Genomic DNA, 19,614 nt, shown 5'->3' with positions numbered 1-19,614 from the left:
ATCAAAAAGAAAACAGGAGGAAAATTCTAATTCAAGTTTCAAGTTCACAAATTTGTATTTACACAGGTCATCTACTTTGCCTCACTCTTCTCCGATGAACATGACATTTAACCACAATTTAAGCGAAGACTGAAAAAAAAAGTCCGTTGAATTTACTTATTTTGAACATGTACATCAGTTGCACATGATGAAAATGTGGTAGTTTCATCATGTCCAGGCTCCATGACCTTAAATGTGTCTCTAAATTGATTTCTCAATGTTCATTTTTATTGACGGTATTACATAGCATTAAAGCAATTTCAGTATGTCCCTGCACTCCCAAAAAAGAACTGAATGTATTTAATTTGAACATGTACATCGGTTGCACATAATTAAAATGTGGTAAACTTACGTCATTTTCAAAAAGAGGGGAAAATTACATCATTTACCACATTTTAATCAAGTGCAACCGATGTTCAAATTAAGTAAATTAAAACAGCTTTTTATTCAGTATAGTACCCCGTTTAGCTCTGTAAATATATTTTTAAATTTGCTTTCCAAAAATGTATTGAAGCCACACATATTATAACTGATATGGACTAAACTGAGAAACAAAACATTTTAATATTTAACCTTGAAACAACATCTTTAAAATTCCAGTTTGAAACTGAGAAACGGCGCAAATAAGTACAATTGTCTGCTACTTCACAGGTTAAATTGACAGTAATAAAATAAATATGAAAGAGGTCAGTAGAAAATTATACATCAAATATGAAATTTTTTTTTTTATAAATTATACAATTACACAAACCATACAATTATTACAAAATTAAACGATCTAAAAAATACAAGTCGCAGTGGCAATTTCGACTTAACTCACAAACGGCAACTTCATGTAAAAAATTCAAGAAACATTTAACATGTTTTTCTGTTGGCAGCACATTTACAACTCCGAGAACAGGAGCAGACTGTTCTTCAGTCCAAGTGCTCTGTTGAAGAGTTTACGCCCATCCATGTCCATAATAATCTATTGCACGACCTCAAAGGTGTCACGGAGGTCACTGGGATATCTGAGATTGAGCACATAAATGAGTCCAAAAAGCATAGCAACGGCTAGTGCTACACGACAGTATGTAGGTTTTGCAAAACCTTGATGACTTCAAGGACAACTCCAGCATGCAGCCATCATTTGAGGCATCTTCTTAATGGACATAAATGCCCATTGTTGTGTCTTCTTCTTCTTCTTCTTTTCCTTTCGGCTTGTCCCGTTAGGGGTCGCCACAGCGCGTCATCCTTTTCCATGAGAGCCTATCTTCTGCATCCTCCTCTCGAACACCAACTGCCATCATGTCTTCCCTCACGACATCCATCAACCTTCTCTTTGGTCTTCCTCTAGCTCTCTTGCCTGGCAGCTCCATCCTAATCATCCTTCTACCAATATACTCACTCTCTCTCCTCTGGACGTGTCCAAACCATTGAAGTCTGCTCTCTCTAACTTTGTCTCCAAAACATCGAACCTTGGCTGTCCCTCTGATGAGCTCATTTCTAATTTTATCCAACCTGGTCACTCCGAGAGCGAACCTCAACATCTTCATTTCCGCCACCTCCAGCTCTGCTTCCTGTTTTCTCTTCAGTGCCACTGTCTCTAATCCATACATCATGGCTGGCCTCACCACTGTTTTATAAACTTTGCCCTTCATCCTAGCAGAGACTCTTCTGTCACATAACACACCTGACACCTTCCTCCACCCGTTCCAACCTGCTTGGACCCGTTTCTTCACTTCCTGACCACACTCACCATTGCTCTGGACGGTCGACCCCAAGTATTTAAAGTCCTCTACCCTTGCCATCTCTTCTCCCTGTAGCCTCATTCTTCCCCCACCACCCATCTCATTCATGCACATATATTCTGTTTTACTTCGGCTAATTTTTATTCCTCTTCTTTCCAGTGCATGCCTCCATCTTTCTAACTGTTCCTCCAGCTGCTCCCTGCTTTCACTGCAGATCACAATGTCATCTGCAAACATCATGGTCCACGGGGATTCCAGTCTAACCTCATCTGTCAGCCTATCCATCACCACTGCAAAAAGGAAGGGGCTCAGGGCTGATCCCTGATGCAGTCCCACGTCCACCTTAAATTCTTCTGTCACACCGACAGCACACCTCACCGCTGTTCTGCTGCCCTCGTACATGTCCTGTATTATTCTAACATACTTCTCTGCCACTCCAGACTTCCGCATGCAGTACCACAGTTCCTCTCTGGGTACTCTGTCATAGGCTTTCTCTAGATCTACAAAGACACAATGTAGCTCCTTCTGACCTTCTCTGTACTTTTCCATCAACATCCTCAAGGCAAATAATGCATCTGTGGTACTCTTTCTAGGCATGAAACCATACTGTTGCTCGCAAATACTCACTTCTGTCCTGAGTCTAGCCTCCACTACTCTTTCCCATAACTTCATTGTGTGGCTCATCAACTTTATTCCTCTATAGTTGCCACAGCTCTGCACATCACCTTTGTTCTTAAAAATGGGCACCAGTACACTTTTCCTCCATTCCTCAGGCATCTTCTCAAGCACTAGAATTCTATTGAACAAGCTGGTCAAAAACTCCACAGCCACCTCTCCTAGATGCTTCCATACCTCCACAGGAATGTCATCAGGACCAACTGCCTTTCCATTTTTCATTCTCTTTAATGCCTTTCTAACTTCCCCCTTACTAATCATTGCCACTTCCTGGTCCACCACACTTGCCTCTTCTACTCTCCCTTCTCTATCATTTTCCTCATTCATCAACTCCTCGAAGTATTCTTTCCATCTACCTAGCACACTGCTGGCACCAGTCAACATATTTCCATCTCTATCCTTAATCACCCTAACCTGCTGCACATCCTTCCCATCTCTATCCCTCTGTCTGGCCAGCCTGTATAGATCCTTTTCTCCTTCTTTAGTGTCCAACCTGCCATACATGTCATCATATGCCTCTTGTTTTGCCTTTCCCACCTCTACCTTTGCCCTGTGTCGCATCTCAATGTATTCCTTTCGCCTCTCCTCGGTCCTCTCAGTGTCCCACTTCTTCTTAGCTAACCGTTTTCCTTGTATGATTTCCTGTACTGTGAGGTTCCACCACCAAGTCTCCTTCTCTCCTTTCCTGCCAGAAGATACACCAAGTACTCTCCTGCCTGCTTCTTTGATCACCTTGGCTGCAGTGGTCCAGTCTTCTGGAAGCTCTTCCCGTCCACCGAGAGCCTGTATCACCTCTTCCCGAAAAGCTGCACAACACTCGTCCTGTCTCAGCTTCCACCACATGGTTCTCTTCTCTGCCTTTGTCTTCCTAATTTTCCTCCCCACCACCAGAGTCATCTTACACACCACCATCCTATGCTGTCTAGCCACACTCTCCCCTACCACTACCTTACAGTTGGTAACCTCCTTCAGATTACATCGTCTGCACAAGATGTAATCCACCTGTGTGCTTCTACCTCCGCTCTTGTAGGTCACCCTATGTTCGTGTCTCTTCTGGAAAAAAGTGTTCACTACAGCCATTTGCATCCTTGTTGCAAAGTCTACCACCATCTGTCCCTCCTTCCAGAATTTCTCTTTCACCTCTAGGTCACATCCTACCTGTGGGGCATAGCCACTAATCACATTACACCTAACACCCTCAATTTCAAATTTCAGCCTCATCACTCGATCTGATACTCTTTTCACCTCCAAGACATTCTTAGCCAACTCTTCTTTTAAAATAACCCCGACTCCATTTCTCTTCCCATCTACACCATGGTAAAATAATTTAAACCCTGCCCCTAAACTTCTAGCGATACTGCCTTTCCACCTGGTCTCCTGGACACACAATATATCAACCTTTCTCCTAATCATCATGTCAACCAACTCCCGAGATTTTCCTGTCATAGTCCCAACATTCAAAGTCCCCACATTCAGTTCTAGGCTCTGTGTTTTCCTCTTCTCTTTCTGCCGAAGAACCCGCTTTCCACCTCTTCTTCTTCTTCTTCTTTGACTTCGACTTCGACCCACAGTAGCTGAATTTCCAACAGCGCCCTGCAGGTTGACGGCGCCGGTGGCGGACGTTGTTAACTCGGGCCACGACCGATCCGGTATGGAATTCTTTGGATGAACGCTCATATTTGTTTGGCAAGGTTTTAAGCCGGATGCCCTTCCTGACGCAACCCTCTGCATTTATCCGGGCTTGGGACCGGCCTACAGTTTGCACTGACTTGTGCCCCCCATAGGGCTGCATTGCCCATTGTTGTGTCTTCAATGGCAAAAAAGAAACAAAGTCAAGAAAAATTATTACCAACCAAAGCCGAATGAATTCTGCTTACCTTTTTGACGTTCTTCTACATTCACAATTTTCACACGATTCACACCATTCTAATTTCGACACATTCCAAAAATTCACGCCAAATGTGCTTGCATTTTTCTCACTCCAAAAACTTTGTGGAATTTTTGGAAAACTCAGTTTTCATCACTAAAATCCCAATGCATTGCGGGAAGGCTGTGTGAAAGCGAGGGCTGTCAGGTCCTTGTTTCAGCACGTGACGGCTCCATCACCGCTGGAACGCTGGCCGTCCGGCTGCCCTCCAGTCTCCAGCCTCTCAATCCTGATTCCCCTTCACTGACAGAACGATTCACGGTGTCCGCGCAGGAGACTGGGATTCGATTCCCCCACGGTGAGAAGGCTTTTGTCAGCTGGTGAAGCTGTTTTACATGACAGATTTATAATAATAATTTAAAGAAAAGGCCTTGTTCACACCCAGTTTTAAACCAGGGACCTTTCACATGTGAGGTGCACATGATCACCACTAAACTACAGTAACTTCCACTCCACTTGAAATTTACGTGACCAGCAAACCACGTACAACTGCTCTCACGAGAGAGAGACAAAAAAAAATAACGTGTTTCCACCCGGTCTCAAACCAGGGACCTTTCACGTGTTAAGCGAACGTGATAACCACTACACTATGAAAACTGTTGGGATTGTAGTGCCCAAGAGTGGACATGGAGTGAATGACAGACCGGGCCAGCGTACAATTGAATATTTTCAAATGATAAGTCATACTAAATCCACATAAAAAAAAAAAAAGTAAATCGCAGATATATTTGTGGATCTGACAAACATGTAAATCGCAGATATATTTGTGTAAATAATTTTGAGACAAATCTCTCCCCTTAGTTTTTCATGTATGATTAAAAAAGAAAAAGAAAAAAAAGCTTTGTTTCTACCCATGGACCTTTTTCATATGAAGGGAACATGATAGCCACTACACTACAAAACTGCTACTTATGCCGCATTCACACAGGATGCTACAGCGACTTGTCGCTGTGCGTCACTCGTGGCCGTTTGATCGTGGGTGGTCATCGCGCACGCAGCCTACCAGAGAAGAGGGGAGGGGCCTTACCTGTTGGAGGTGTAAACAACAGAAGAACAACCACACATCCTCATTATGCAATAGTGATGGGCACGGCAGTTCTTTTGAGTGTACTGAATCATTCAAAGCATCCATCCATCCATCCATTTTCTGAGCCGCTTCTCCTCACTAGGGTCGCGGGCGTGCTGGAGCCTATCCCAGCTGTCATCGGGCAGGAGGCGGGGTACACCCTGGACTGGTTGCCAGCCAATCGCAGGGCACATAGAAACAAACAACCATTCACACTCACAGTCATGCCTACGGGCAATTTAGGGTCGCCAATTAATGCATGTTTTTGGGATGTGGGAGGAAACTGGAGTGCCCGGAGAAAACCCACGCAGGCACGGGGAGAACATGCAAACTCCACACAGGCGGGGTCGGGGATTGAACCCGGGTCCTCAGAACTGTGAGGCTGACGCTCTAACCAGTCGTCCACCGTGCCGTCATTCAAAGCAGTTCTTTAAAAAGATTCGTTCACCGAATCGTGCAGTTCATTTACAGAGAATCATTCAAGTGCTTCCTCATTCCGTTAATGATCCATCCCTGAGGTTCATGTTCACTCAACACGTTCACCGAAGGACGATGCGTTGTTGTTGTCACGTATTGTAAACGAGGAAAGGCGGGTAGATTTTTAAAAAACAAACAAACAAAAACCTTCACCTACCTATCTGTCTCGGCAAGCTCTCGAACACCCGGCTTCGGTTGTGACTCATGAACATGTGTGCAGCGAGCTCAGCTACCGAACATCCTTCCGCATAACGGTAACTGTGTTTCTTGCTTTAGTAACAATGGCATTTATCCTCAAATATGGGGAATGCCTGTCTCTTCTTTTAATGCCACACATAGTTATACATGTGTAGTGTTTTTGGTAATTATTTTTGCGACGTGATGGTGTTATTGGGAGGTGGATTAGATCATTGAAGAACGAGGTCCCAAACTCACAGCCCGCCACTGGAATTTTGTCAAGATAACCACTCCGTTGTGTCATGACCTTACTACCAAAAGCTTATGATACAAGCAAAACGACTCCGGTTGGTGTGTGTATTGTGACGCTTATAGTCGAACCACATCTGTGCACGTCCTGTTAATGCACCAGGATTTTGAATACTGTAACGACTTTAAAACAGTCAATTATGCTGGTGCACTTTGGGTAGGATTGTTTGAATACAGTTGCCATATTGCTTCATAAGCAATCCTTTTCTGGCCACTGCATTAAGAAAGCCAGTTTCTCTGCTAAATTTTATGTTTTGAAGCAGTATGTTAGGTCTTTGTGGCGTATAGCTTTAGTTTCAACTTCATGTGAATGCACAGAAAGATGCGATTTGGTGTCATTACATGTTAGCAACACACAACAACAGAATGAAGAATAACCACATGTAACGAGCTCTCGATGGTAAACCAGTATAAAGTTGTAGCTTTCGGTCTAAACTGTCAACTCTTTTCAGCTGGGATGCAAGATGTACATTTTTTGTGTAAAGTCTACCAAGTTCTTCTTAAACTTGTTGGTTTTCAAAATTCAGTTCTGCTATTTTTTCCTGCAAAGATCATGACAGTTAGTTTGCATTGGATTCTTTTGTAAAAGTTTAAGCGCAGTATCAGAATGTTTCCTTTAAACACTGTACACTTTTAAAATGCTCTGCTCTTGTCATTCATATCTTGTATACTGCACAGTTTTTTGTTTAGCATGGTCATCCCTATTTACGGATGGCGCGTCTGGACTGCTTTTGTCATTGTTTTTTGCGCCGAATATGGAAATTATTCAGTAGAATAGAATAGATTTGAATCAAAACTTTATTCGTCTGACACCAGAGCATGACAGAAATTTGTCTTTGACAGGTCTCATACATTAAAAAGGGGCAAGACAACAGCACACAGGAAGAATAGGTACAGTTGAACAAAATACAAATAAATAAAACACGTACTTTGATACTTAAAGGACAAGGAAAAGGACCCAGAGCAGATCATTATATTTAGATTTAATAGCAGCTATATTATACTGCTTCCCATGGGCCCACCACCTGTGGGAGGGGCCATAGGGGTCAGGTGCATTGTGAGCTGGGCATTGACCAAAGGTAGGGACCTTGGCAATTCGATCCCCGGCAACAGAAGCTGGCTCTAGGGACGTGGAACGTCACCTCTCTGCCAGGGTAGGAGCTGGTGTGCGAGGTCGAGAAGTTCCGACTAGATCTAGTCGGACTCGCTTCCACACACAGCTTGGGCTGTGGTACCAGTCCTCTTGAGAGGGGATGGACTCTCTTCCACTCTGGAGTTGCCCACGGTGAGAGGCGCCGAGCAGGTGTGAGTATACTTATTGCCCCCCGGCGCGGCGCCTTTACATTGGGGTTCACCCCGGTGGACGAGAGGGTAGCCTCCATCCACCTTCGGGTGGGGAGACGTGTCCTGACTATTGTTTGTGCCTATGCACTAAACAGCAGTTCAGAGTACCCACCCTTTTTGGAGTCCTTGGAGGGGGTGCAGGAGAGCGCTCCCGCTCGGGACTCCCTCGTTCTGCTGGGGGACTTCAATGCTCACGTGGGCAATGACAGTGAGACCTGGAGGGGAGTGATTGGGAGGAACGCCCCCCCGATCAGAACCCGAGTGGTGTCCATAACAAACACCATGTTCAAGCATAAGGGTGTCCACACGTGCACTTGGCACCAGGACACCCTAGGTCGCAGTTTGATGATCGACTTTGTGGTCGTGTCATCGGACTTGCGGCCGCATGTCTTGGACACTCGGGTGAAGAGCGGGGCGGAGCTGTCGACTGATTACCACCTGGTGATGAGTTGGCTCAGATGGTGGGGAAGATGCCGGTCCGACGTGGCAGGCCCAAACGTATTGTGAGGATCTGCTGGGAACGTCTGGCAGAATCCCCTGTCAGAAAGAGTTTCAACTCCCACCACCAGCAGACCTTCACCCACATCTCGGGGAACGCGGGGGACATTGAGTCCGAGTGGACCATGTTCCGCGCCTCTATTGCCGGAGCTGTGGCCGTAAGGTAGTCGGTGCCTGTCGTGGTGGCAATCCCCGAACCCGTTGGTGGACATCAACAGTGAGGGATGCCGTCAAGCTGAAGAAGGAGTCCTATCGGGCCTTTTTGGCCTGTGGGACTCCTCCGGCAGCTGATGGGTACTGGCTGGCCAAGCGGAATGCAGCTTTGCTGGTTGCTGAGGCAAAAACCCAGGCATGGGAGGAGTTCGGTGAGGCCATGGAGAACGACGTCCGGATGGCGTAGAGGAAATTCTGGTCCACCATTCGGCGTCTCAGGAGGGGGAAGCAGAGCACCATCTACACTGTGTATAGTGGGGATGGGGCGCTGCTGACCTCGACTCGGGAAGTTGTGAGTCGGTGGGGAGAATACTTCGAAGACCTCCTCAATTCCACCCACATGCCTTCCCATGAGGAAGCAGAGTCTGGGGTCTCTGAGGCGGGCTCTCCTATCTCTGGGGTTGAGGTCACCGAAGTGGTTAAAAAGCTCCTCGGTGGCAAGGCCCCAGGGGTGGATGAGATTCGCCCGGAGTTCCAAAAGGCTCTGGACGTTGTCGGGCTGTCCTGGTTGACATGCCTCTGCGACATCACATGGACATCGGGGACAGTGCCTTTGGATTGGCAGACGGTGGTCCTTCTTTTTAAGAAGGGGGACCGGAGGGCGTGTTCCAACTACAGGGGGAATCACACTCCTGAGCCTCCCTGGTAAGGTCTATTCAGGGGTGCTGGAGAGGAGGGTCTCAGGAGAGTCGAATCTCAGATTCAGGAGGAGCATTGTGGTTTTCGCCTTGGCCCTGTAACAGTGGACCAGCTCTTCACCCTCGGCAGGGTCCTCGAGGGTGCATGTAGTTCACCCAACCAGTCTACATGTGAACTTGGAGAAGGCGTTCGACCATGTCCCTCGGGGAGTCCTGTAGGGGGTGCTTCGAGAGTATGGGGTACCGAACCCCCTGATACGGGCTGTTCGGTCCCTGTACGAGCGCTGTTAGAGTTTGGTTCGCATATCCGGCAGTAAGTCGGAATCGTTTCCGGTGAAGGTTGGACTCCGCCAAGGATGCCCTTTGTCACCGATTCTGTTCATAACGTTTATGTACAGAATTTCAAGTCGCAGCCGAGGTGTAGAGGGGTCCGGTTTGGTGGCCTCAGTATTGCATCTCTGCTTTTTGCAGATGATGTGGTTCTGTTGGCTTCATCAGGCTGTGATCACCAACTCTCACTGGAGCGGTTCGCAGCAGAATGTGAAGCAGCTGGGATGAGAATCAGCACCTCCAAATCTGAGACCATGGTCCTCAGTCGGAAAAGGGTGGAGTGCACTCTCCAGGTTGGGGATGAGATCCTTCCCCAGGAAGAGAAGTTAAAATATCTTGGGGTCTTGTTCACGAGTGAGGGAAGAATGGAACGGGAGATCGACAGGCGGATCGGTACAGCGTCTGCAGTAATGCGGACTTTGTATTGGTCCATTGTGGTGAAAAGGGAGCTAAGTCGAAAGGCGAAGCTCTCGATTTACCGGTCAATCTACATTCCTACCCTCACCTATGGTCACGAGCTGTGAGTCGTGACCGAAAGAACAAGATCCCAGATACAAGCGGCCGAAATGAGTTTCCTCCGCAGGGTGTCCAGGCTCTCTCTTACAGAGGTTGAGAAGCTCGGTCATCCAGGAGGGGCTCAGAGTAGAGCCGCTGCTCCTCCGCATTGAGAGGAGCCAGATGAGGTGGCTCGGGCATCTGTTTAGGATGCCTCCAGGACGCCTCCCTGGGGAGGTCTTCCGGGCATGTCCCACCGGGAGACACCGGGGACGCCCCAGGAGAGGCTGGAGAGACTATATCTCTGGGCTGGCCTGGGAACGCCTCGGGATCCCCTTGGAAGAGCTGGAGGAAGTGGCTGTGGAGAGGGAAGTCTGGGCTTCCCTGCTAAAGCTACTGCCCCTGTGACCCGACCTTGGAAAAGCGGAAGAAAATAGATGGATGGAAAATCCCCTCACATTCAAAATGATAACCTTTCAGGAAATAATAATAAAAAATACAGCTTGTTGTAATGTACTGAAAAATGGTGAATTTAATAGGATGTCATCATTAAAGTTATACAAACTAAGCTAAAAAGCTAAGCTCAACGGTTTATAACCAGTGTGGATTCTTGTGTGTGTTTCTAAGCTTCCCTTTACAGAGAATCTTTGATCACAAACTGAGCAGGCAAAAGGTTTCTCACCAGTGTGGGTTCTTGTGTGTCTTTTTAAATCTGTCTTCTGAGAAAATGTTTTAGCACAAACTGTGCAGGAAAAAGGTTTCTCACCAGTGTGGGTACTTGTGTGTTTTTTTAAATCTCCCTTCTGAGTGAATCTTTTACCACAAATTGAGCAGGAAAAAGGCTTCTCACCAGTGTGGGTTCTTGTGTGTATATTTAAGCTTCCCTTCACAGAGAATCTTTGACTACAAACTGAGCAGGAAAATGGTTTCTCACCAGTGTGGGTCCTTGTGTGTATTTTTAAGCTTCCCTTCACAGAGAATCTTTGACCACAAACTGAGCAGGAAAAAGGTTTCTCACCAGTGTGGGTTCTTGTGTGTATTTTTAAGATTCCCTTCACATAGAATCTTTTACCACACACTGAGCAGGAAAAAGGTTTCTCACCAGTGTGGGTTCTTGTGTGTCTTTTTAAATACGTCTTGCGGGTAAATGTTTGACCGCAAACTGTGCAGGAAAAAGGTTTCTCGCCAGTGTGGGTTCTTGTGTGTATTTTTAAGCTTTCCTTCACAGAGAATCTTTGACCACAAACTGTGCAAGAAAAAGGTTTCTCACCAGTGTGGGTTTTTGTGTGTTTTTTCAAGTTTCCCTTTTCAGAGAATCTTTGATCACAAACTGAGCAGGAAAAAGGTTTTTCACCAGTGTGGGTTCTTGTGTGTATTTTGAACTTTCCCTTTTCAGAGAATCCTTGACCACAAACTGAGCAGGAAAAAGGTTTCTCACCAGTGTGGGTTCTTGTGTGTCTTCTTAAATCTGTCTTCCGAATAAATGTTTTACCACAAACTGTGCAGGAAAAAGGTTTCTCACCAGTGTGGGTTCTTGTGTGTTTTTTTAAGTTTCCATTTTCAGAGAATCTTTGACCACAAACTGTGCAGGAAAAAGGTTTCTCACCAGTGTGGGTTCTTGTGTGTTTTTTCAAGTTTCCCTTTTCAGAGAATCTTTGACCGCAAACTATGCACGAAAAAGGTTTCTCACCAGTGTGTGTTCTCATGTGTTCTTTTAAAATGCTCTTATAACCAAATGTTTTCCAACACTGAGAACATTTCCATCGTTTGTTGTCAGTGTGACATGTCATATCACCTTCCATCTGGTCATCATCATCATCATCATCATCATCATAGTCAGAAGAGTGTGACGTCATGTCGTCACTATCTGATAGTGGAGGTAAGAGTCCGTCTGCTTCTGATCCTCCATAGTGGTCTCCATCACCTTCTGTTGTCATGTGTTGACTTGAGCTGCTGCTCGGAGGCTCCGCGCCTCCGCTCTCCTCACTTGGACCTTCATCTTCACTCTTCAAAGGGACACCAGTCGCTGGAAACTTGGTGATATCCTCCTCTTCCTCTTCCTGTTTGATGTAGGGGGGCGCTTCTTCCTTCTCTTTCTTAATCGAAATGGTCTCCACTTCCTCTTTAATGTGAGGGGGCTCTGGCTCCTGCCGCTCAGTACGAAGATCTTCAGTGATGTCTGCAAGACACAAGACAAACACGCATGGTTTGGTAAATCTTTTCTCATGTTGTGAGTTTAATGTTGTGTGTTACAGTTTAGATATATATTTAGGGTAATGTGAAAGACAGATGAGTTTTATATATTGGAAATAATAAAATTGGGCAGGTCAACAACAATAAAATGTGAAAAAGTAATGTAAAATAATAAAGTTCATAAAAACAAGTATCAATAAAGGTAATACTGCATACTCCCGGGTTGGCATTTGCAAATTATTCTGTATAGGTTTTTTTATGTAACAGTGGCCTCCTGTAAACATCAGCAGCAGTGAATACAAAAATATACATCCATCCATCCATCCATTTTCTGAGCCGCTTCTCCTCACTAGGGTCGCGGGCGTGCTGGAGCCTATCCCAGCTGTCATCGGGCAGGAGGCGGGGTACACCCTGAACTGGTTGCCAGCCAATCGCAGGGCACATAGGAACAAACAACCATTCGCACTCACAGTCATGCCTACGGGCAATTTAGGGTCACCAATTAATGCATGTTTTTGGGATGTGGGAGGAAACTGGAGTGCCTGGAGAAAACCCACGCAGGCACGGGGAAAACATGCAAACTCCACACAGGCGGGGCCGGGGATTGAACCCGGGTCCTCAGAACTGTGAGGCTGACGCTCTAACCAGTCATCCACGGTGCCGCTCAAAAATATACAGTTCAAAATAATTTTACAAAGCCTCACCGCATTCATCCCAACCGCCGTTTAAAAAGTATGTGAAGGATACTGTACATGATTGCGGCACCTGTTTTTAGCTTGTTATGAACCCTTTATTCAACATGTACTTTTATGGAATGTCATATATTTTGTAAAATAATGACAACTTTTTTTATTTCAGTTTTGATATTTATTCACTGCGATTGGCTGGCAACCAGTTCAGGGTGTACCCCGCCCGCCTCCTGCCAGATGATGGCTGGGATAAGCTCCAGCAAGCCCGCGACCCTAGTGAGGAGAAGCGGCTCAGAAAATGGATGGCTGTTTATTCAAAGCACATCTGCCTCACAGTTCTGAGGACCGGGGTTCAAATCCCGGCCCCGCCTGTGTGGAGTTTGCATGTTCTCCACGTGCCTGCGTGGGTTTTCTCCCGGCACTCCGGTTTACTCCCACATCCCAAAAACATGCATACATTGAAGACTAAATTGCCCGTCAGTATGAAGGTGAGTGTGAATGGCTGTTTGTTTCTATGTGCCCTGCGATTGGCTGGCGACCAGTTCAGTGTGTACCCCGCCTTTTGCCCGAAGATAGCTGGGATAGGCTCTAGCACGCCCGTGACCCTAGTGAGGATAAGCGGAACGGAAGATGAATGAATGAATGAATATTCAAGACCATGTCTTGGCACTATAATCGCTATTCTCACATACAACAGTGTAGTCACAGTTTTATTTACAGAATAACATGTTTGAAGAAATATCATGTTGAGTGATATTTTAAGCAAGTTACTTGAGTAGTTTTTGAAGTCAACGAAAACATGATACTTCAATGAAATTAAAGTGGTTTCTCACATAGATTAATTGAGGATAATTTTACTTGGAGTGGGTTGTTGCAACACCCTCGACAGCAAAAACATTTGTATGATAAGTCTAGGGGTGTATCCCTATTTTGGCTGATGAGGGAGGATTGTTTACCTGATGTGCAAAAAATTTGCTCATTGCAGTAACATTGCTCGATCGATTTACTGTAGTAGTAGTCGTCGTCGTGGTGGTGGTAGTCGTAGTAGCAGTGGTATCAGTCGGACTCATGATAGTAGCAATCGAAGTAGTAGTTATTGTAATCGTAGTGATGGTGGTGATAGACGTCGTGGGAGTAGTAGTTGTGATATTGGTGTTAGTATTGGTGGTGGTGTAGTGATTGTGAAACATGTTGGAAGGGTTGTTGTTAAAAAAAAAAATAATCAACCGTTGAAATGTTTCCTTGAGGCAAGAAGCTATAGCCACTTCCTGCCACATGACATGCGTTAAGTCACTTTATGCCAAAAAATGCCGGCCGATCACCAAAATGTATAAAGCACATTCCTATTTATGTTCACATACACCTTCTGAAAATATTAGGCCTATAGCTTTCAATTAGTTTCGTATTCGAGTAGCCTACTAAAATTGTTATTAAATAATCTGGTATTCAGATCAAATTTTGCTTAGTTAAAAGCGCAATTATGAATATACAAGAAAGAAAATAAGCCATTTCACCGAAAAATGAACAACCATTTTTGGAAAATCAACTTTTCTTTCTGAAATTCACCTTGGGCAGAAAACTTTCATTTCTAGAAATATTTTCAGTGAGGCAATTTCAAACAAAATAAATATATCCTTCCATCCATCCATCCATCCATCCATCCATTTTCTGTACCGCTTTATCCTCACAAGGGTTGTGGGGGCGTGCTGGTGGCTATCCCAGCTATCTTCGGGCAAATGGCTATCCCAGCTATCTTCGGGCACCCTGAACTGGTCGCCAGCCAATTGCAGGGCACATAGACACAAACAACCATTCACGCTCACCTTCACACCTACGGGCAATTTAGAGTCTTCAATTAACCTACCATGCATGTTTTTGGAATGTGGGAGGAAAGTGGAGCACCTGGATAAAACTGGTAGGATTGTAATTGCACAAAAGGAAAGTACAATATTTGCTGCTTTCAAAAGCTTCAGAAGTCACTCAAATTAAATCACAATAAAGGATTATTCGACCTTTATGTTACCAAAGTTTTATCTTCAGAAAGAGAACACAGGTCATTTTAAAATGTGTTACCTTTGCAATAAAAAAGGTGAAACCAGCCTGTTTAAAAGTGACACACTTATGAATATTGTTTACCTTTGTTCATATTTACAGATCTTTACAATTTGCATGATTTAAATTAGCATGGGTCTCCTGTTTTCACACTGAGTGGCAAAATGTGTGACAATCTTTTTCCATCAAGAGGTTTTGCCCTCCTACACTTAATATGTTGTATTCCTAAACTTTTGCTTGGTTTAAGTATACAGAGAAACTTCTTTCACGGGAGTCACAACTAACTAGTGTAATTCATTCATTTCAATTTTGGAAAGCCTAAATTGTTAATGAAAACACACAATAGCTAGTTTTCATGTCACAACAAAATTGATGCAAGAACCTCTTGACTGTTAATTCTACTATCCAGTTGACACATTTCATTAGATTCACAACCTACTTATTGATATAACGTCAACAAAATGCCAAACGATGAGCTAAAAGATAATGGCTAAAACTAGAAGTTAAAACATATGTAACTCGTTTGTGTTAAACTTACGGCATGCTTGAATTTGTCTCCCACTCTCCGGGGGTCTCGGTGTTGTGTCGTTCAACAATGACTCGTTCAAACGAACAAATTGCTTGTGTGAAAGTACTGAATGGGGTCACTGGATGAACATTTGTTCCTTTCAGTTCAGCTAACCCACGCGTTTGTGCCACAGTGGAATAGCGCCACCTCGGAGAAATGTCTCGTCATTGGTTCGCAGCTAGGTGCGTGAGCTGATGTTTACAGCGCAGCTCTATGAGGTGGGGTGAGGGGGAAACAGTTGCAGTGTTTGGAAACGAGAGCAGCCGGAATATAAACAAGTGCACCGCTTCTTGCTTCCGGCCAGGCAATAGCTTTGCTCAAAATAAATAAATAAAAATAATTGTTGCTTGGTGCTCATTTTTTCATGACCCTCCCCGACCTCAATGGATGAGCTTATGTTTGTAGACATTAGTCATACTTGTTACTTATTTTCTGTACAAACAAAGGACTAAAACTTTTTTGGTTAATGACCTAATAACCCTTTCTTCTCCTGTGAGATCTTTTTACATGTGCTTAACATTTTATTATTAGTCTTAGTCTGGGCCAATTCACAGGTAGTACAGGAGGTAGTCTGTACATGCATACCAGTAGAAATAGACATTCATTTAAACACTTTGTATATTATTTCATACCTTGCATTCTGTATATACACCTATGTAATAACAGATAGACTTAATTCATTATTAATTACAGATATTTATTTTACAATCCCATAAGAAAATGGTCCTGTTATTTATTTCTCATTTATGGCAAAAAAGGGAGACCGTGGTTGTGCCAGACTATACTACGCCATTCGCCAGGATGATGGGGGGCATCAAAGGGTCTCGCACAGGACACCATTCAAGCGAGCACCGCCCCTGACTTGCAGTGTGGGATCCCGTAGTCAGCTGATTTTGCACTTTTCTCAGACTGCGACCCTGAATCGTTTTTGCACCACAGTCCGGTTGCACGTAAAGACTTTTGATGGAGCGTCATAGCTTCTGTCCAGCAAAACACAGACGCCTGCACGCCCCACGAAGCCCGCCGCGGAGCCGCCTCGTCGGCGATTGCTGCGTGCACCTCAGACACGGTTCTCGCGAATGTGGCGCCGTTTCTGGGAAACTTTCGTGTGCGCCGCAGGCTCGCGGTTGTGCTCAACTAAAGTGAGGAAGGAACGAATCAATTCATGACTGATTCTTCACTATCTTCAGTGAAAATATTGGATTGTTTGAACGAGGCGTTTACGAGACTCCGGCGGCGTCTACCGCTGGGCTCTGCCCCAAAAATGAAAATGATATGTGGTGCGGAAAAATGCGCATTAATACAAATTAATTGTGTGCACATTTAATCTTTTCAGTGCGCATGCACCCCTGCCTATAACCAAATAAATAGCAGCACCATCAAAAAATTGTTTTAAATAAAAATAATTAAAATTGTAGTTTTAAGTTTTAATTAATTTTTAATGTAATTAATTTAGTTTTAATTTTATTTTTTTCTTCCCCTAAAAAGCTATAAACTGAACTGAATAGATAAACTGAATAAACTGAACTCCTGCAAAGCAAATATGTCTTCAAGGGATTTGACACTCGTCTTCCTCTTCTTCGAAGTGAGCATACTTTTGATGATCATTTTTTTGACAAAAGTTTTATATTATTTAAATTGCAAAGCTTTTACTTCTCGTGTATTTCACTTATTTGAGTGCTTTTATAAAAAAAATTAATTGCATCATAAAGAGTTGCTTCTAATTCAAACTACTATGCAGCCTTTCAAGACACCTGGCACCTTTACTCAGAATAGTTGGAAAGATGGAGCCGATTAATACCACTTGCAGGCCAAGAATTCCATGGATGTCAGCTGGTCCCCACGTTGTGTAACCTGCTTAACGTGCGTGATGGCGTCTTTACTCCTGTTAGGGTTGGCTAACAGGACTGTTAACCGTTTTATGATTTGGGGGTTTGCCGTGTCTAGGGTGCCAGCGGCCACCACGTAGCTCCGCCCCTCCCGCAGACCCACATAGTACACATTATAAGATGTTAATAATATTATGTTAAATGCATCATCAAACGGGGCCTGTGAATAAACACAAGAACATCATTCAAATTAGAATGCAAGCAACAAGTGAACCAACCTGCTCTGCGTGGCACAGTTTGAGGTTGCAGATTGAACACAGCGTCCAGTTGTTGAACTTGTGGCTCCTTCTCCTCTTTTGGGCTCCAAAGTTTCTCTGCTGTCCTTCTTGCACACATTTTCACACGACAATCACAACACTTTCTGCTCTACGTTGGAGGGATGAGAAAGGAAAGTAATAATCGGACATGAGAAACAATTACATGAAGATTAAGATTTGGACATTGTGGGTTAAACAGTACGTCAGGTAAAATGGCAAAGCACCAAAATCAACAACAAGAAAAGAGCAGAATGTGTAAATATGCATTGTAAGAAACATGAGACAGAAAGAAGGCAGCTAATTTGTGTGTGTGTGTGGGGGGGGGGCGGGGGGGGGTATTGTGTTGAGACATTTTTGACATTATTCTTCAAAAGGATTCAGATTTCATCCATCCAATTTCTGAGCCGCTTCTCCTCACTAGGGTCGCGGGCGTGCTGGAGCCTATACCAGCTGTCATCGGGCAGGAGGCGGGGTACACCCTGAACTGGTTGCCAGCCAATCGCAGGGCACATACAAACAAACAACCATTCGCACTCACAGTCACACCTTCGGGTAATTTAGATTCCCCAATTAATGCATGTTTTTGGGATGTGGGAGGGAAACGGAGTGTCCGGAGAAAACCCACGCAGGCATGGGGAGAACATGCAAACTCCACACAGGCGGGGCCGGGGATTGACAAACAAAGCTGATCGAATTTAGTTGTTTCTTGTTTTTTTTTAAAACCACAGTTTAGTGTTAGTATTAGATATTGTGGTCCCCACAACTTACTATTAGGTGGCGGAAAGAAGAACACTTTACCTCAGGCTTGATCTCTGCTTAGCGAAGTGTTGATCACAAAAGTGTCTCTTTTTAGCACGCTAAACTAAGCTAGGCCGAGAAGCTTCAACGTGCACGAGACGACTCCAACCGGACAAGATTGCACGAATGATGTTTTAGTCCACGAAAGTCGTGATCAGGGGCGTCAAGCGTCGAGGATTCACAACATTCGGTCCAAATTCAGGAAGATGGGTTGAACCACGATCGTCCCTCCTCCCGCATGGCGAGCAGGGAAAGGAGCTGTATTACCCATGATCCTTTACGGCAGGCCACCGATTTGGGCCGACTGAAGTCAAGCCAGCCGCCCTAATTTTGTTCATACTCGGCATTACGGTAATAAACCGCCAACTCGCAGCGAAAGCCACCTTCAATATAAAACTGCGGTCAAGCCAGCCTCCACTCGTAAAGTACCAGTTAAGCCAGGCGCCCCTAATTTTGTTCATACTATGCATTACGGTAATAGGTCGTCAACTCGCGGCGAAGTCACCTTCAAAATAAAAGCTTCCCAATAATACGGACGTCAGTGCTCTTCGGTTAAGGAATGCAACCAGCAAAGTTAATTTGAATCTTGAGATACATTAAAAAATGTACTTTATTTTATATTTTAGGGAAAATTAATGGTAATGGACTGCACTTATATAGCGCTTTATCTACATCATCACAGTTCCCAAAGCGCTTTACAAAGCTTCACTTTCACACACACATTCATAAACCATGCGAGGTGCTGCCAGGCCCACTGGGAGCAAATTAGGATTCAGCGTCTTGCCCAAGGACACTTCGACACGCGGACAGTCGTAGCAGGGATTTGAATCTGTTCTATCTACTGAGCCGAAGCCACCCCAACATAACCCCATTGGTATCGCAAGACAAGTCCAGATCTGTGTGACAGACCACCAAGGACTCCACGAAAAGAGGTTTGATGAAGATCTGATATTGTATTTCAAAATAAAAATCTCTGCATATTTTGCTGTAATTACCCCTGACAGAAAAAAATCTGTTAAATCTTTTTAATGAGATATCGCAACACTGGTTCAGTTCTGGGGGACATTATACCTCCCCATGTCTCCAACAAAAGAGGTCCCATCCAAATCTGATGTGGCATTTCAAAATAAAAGTCCCCTGAAATTGGTATATTTCATTGTCATGCACACGGATTTAAAAAATTCATTAAAAAAATCTATGAGTTATCACAACACCAGTCCAGTTCTGGGGGACACTACAAAACCCCACGT

General features: G+C 44.5%; 1 protein-coding gene and 1 non-coding gene across 3 annotated transcripts; both read right to left on the bottom strand.

The window, feature by feature from the left end:
• Positions 1-4,895: 4,895 nt before the first annotated feature.
• On the bottom strand, positions 4,896-4,968 carry trnav-aac (transfer RNA valine (anticodon AAC)). Its single transcript has one exon. It is a non-coding gene; the product is annotated as a tRNA-Val (tRNA).
• A 2,212-nt stretch (positions 4,969-7,180) lies between these two features.
• Positions 7,181-18,792, bottom strand: LOC133473525 (gastrula zinc finger protein XlCGF57.1-like). 2 transcript variants are annotated; one of them, XM_061765196.1, is made up of 3 exons: positions 18,365-18,792; positions 17,528-17,675; positions 7,181-12,097 (listed from the first exon to the last, which is right to left on the bottom strand). In XM_061765196.1, the coding sequence occupies exons 2-3, from the start codon at positions 17,643-17,645 to the stop codon at positions 10,488-10,490; spliced, it is 1,728 nt and encodes a 575-aa protein (XP_061621180.1). In that variant the 5' UTR covers positions 17,646-17,675; positions 18,365-18,792; the 3' UTR covers positions 7,181-10,487. The 2 variants fall into 2 exon arrangements, with proteins under 2 accessions (XP_061621180.1, XP_061621181.1); XM_061765197.1 differs by having other exon boundaries at positions 17,528-17,670.
• Positions 18,793-19,614: the final 822 nt, after the last annotated feature.

This window comes from Phyllopteryx taeniolatus, unplaced genomic scaffold (genome assembly GCF_024500385.1).
Source record: "Phyllopteryx taeniolatus isolate TA_2022b unplaced genomic scaffold, UOR_Ptae_1.2 contig_28, whole genome shotgun sequence".
NCBI classification, from domain to species: Eukaryota; Metazoa; Chordata; class Actinopteri; order Syngnathiformes; family Syngnathidae; genus Phyllopteryx; species Phyllopteryx taeniolatus.
The sequence above is the reverse complement of the archived record's forward strand: the minus strand, read 5'-3'. Positions and strand labels throughout refer to the sequence as shown.

What these genes read in the sequence shown, in the direction of transcription:
- LOC133473525 (XM_061765196.1), bottom strand. Translation starts at nt 17,645, where the DNA reads ATGTGTGCAAGAAGGACAGCAGAGAAACTTTGGAGCCCAAAAGAGGAG. An exon ending in AACTGTGCCACGCAGAGCAG is followed by an intron (nt 12,098 to 17,527) that starts GTTGGTTCACTT and finishes TGTGTCTTGCAG; the next exon opens with ACATCACTGAAGATCTTCGT.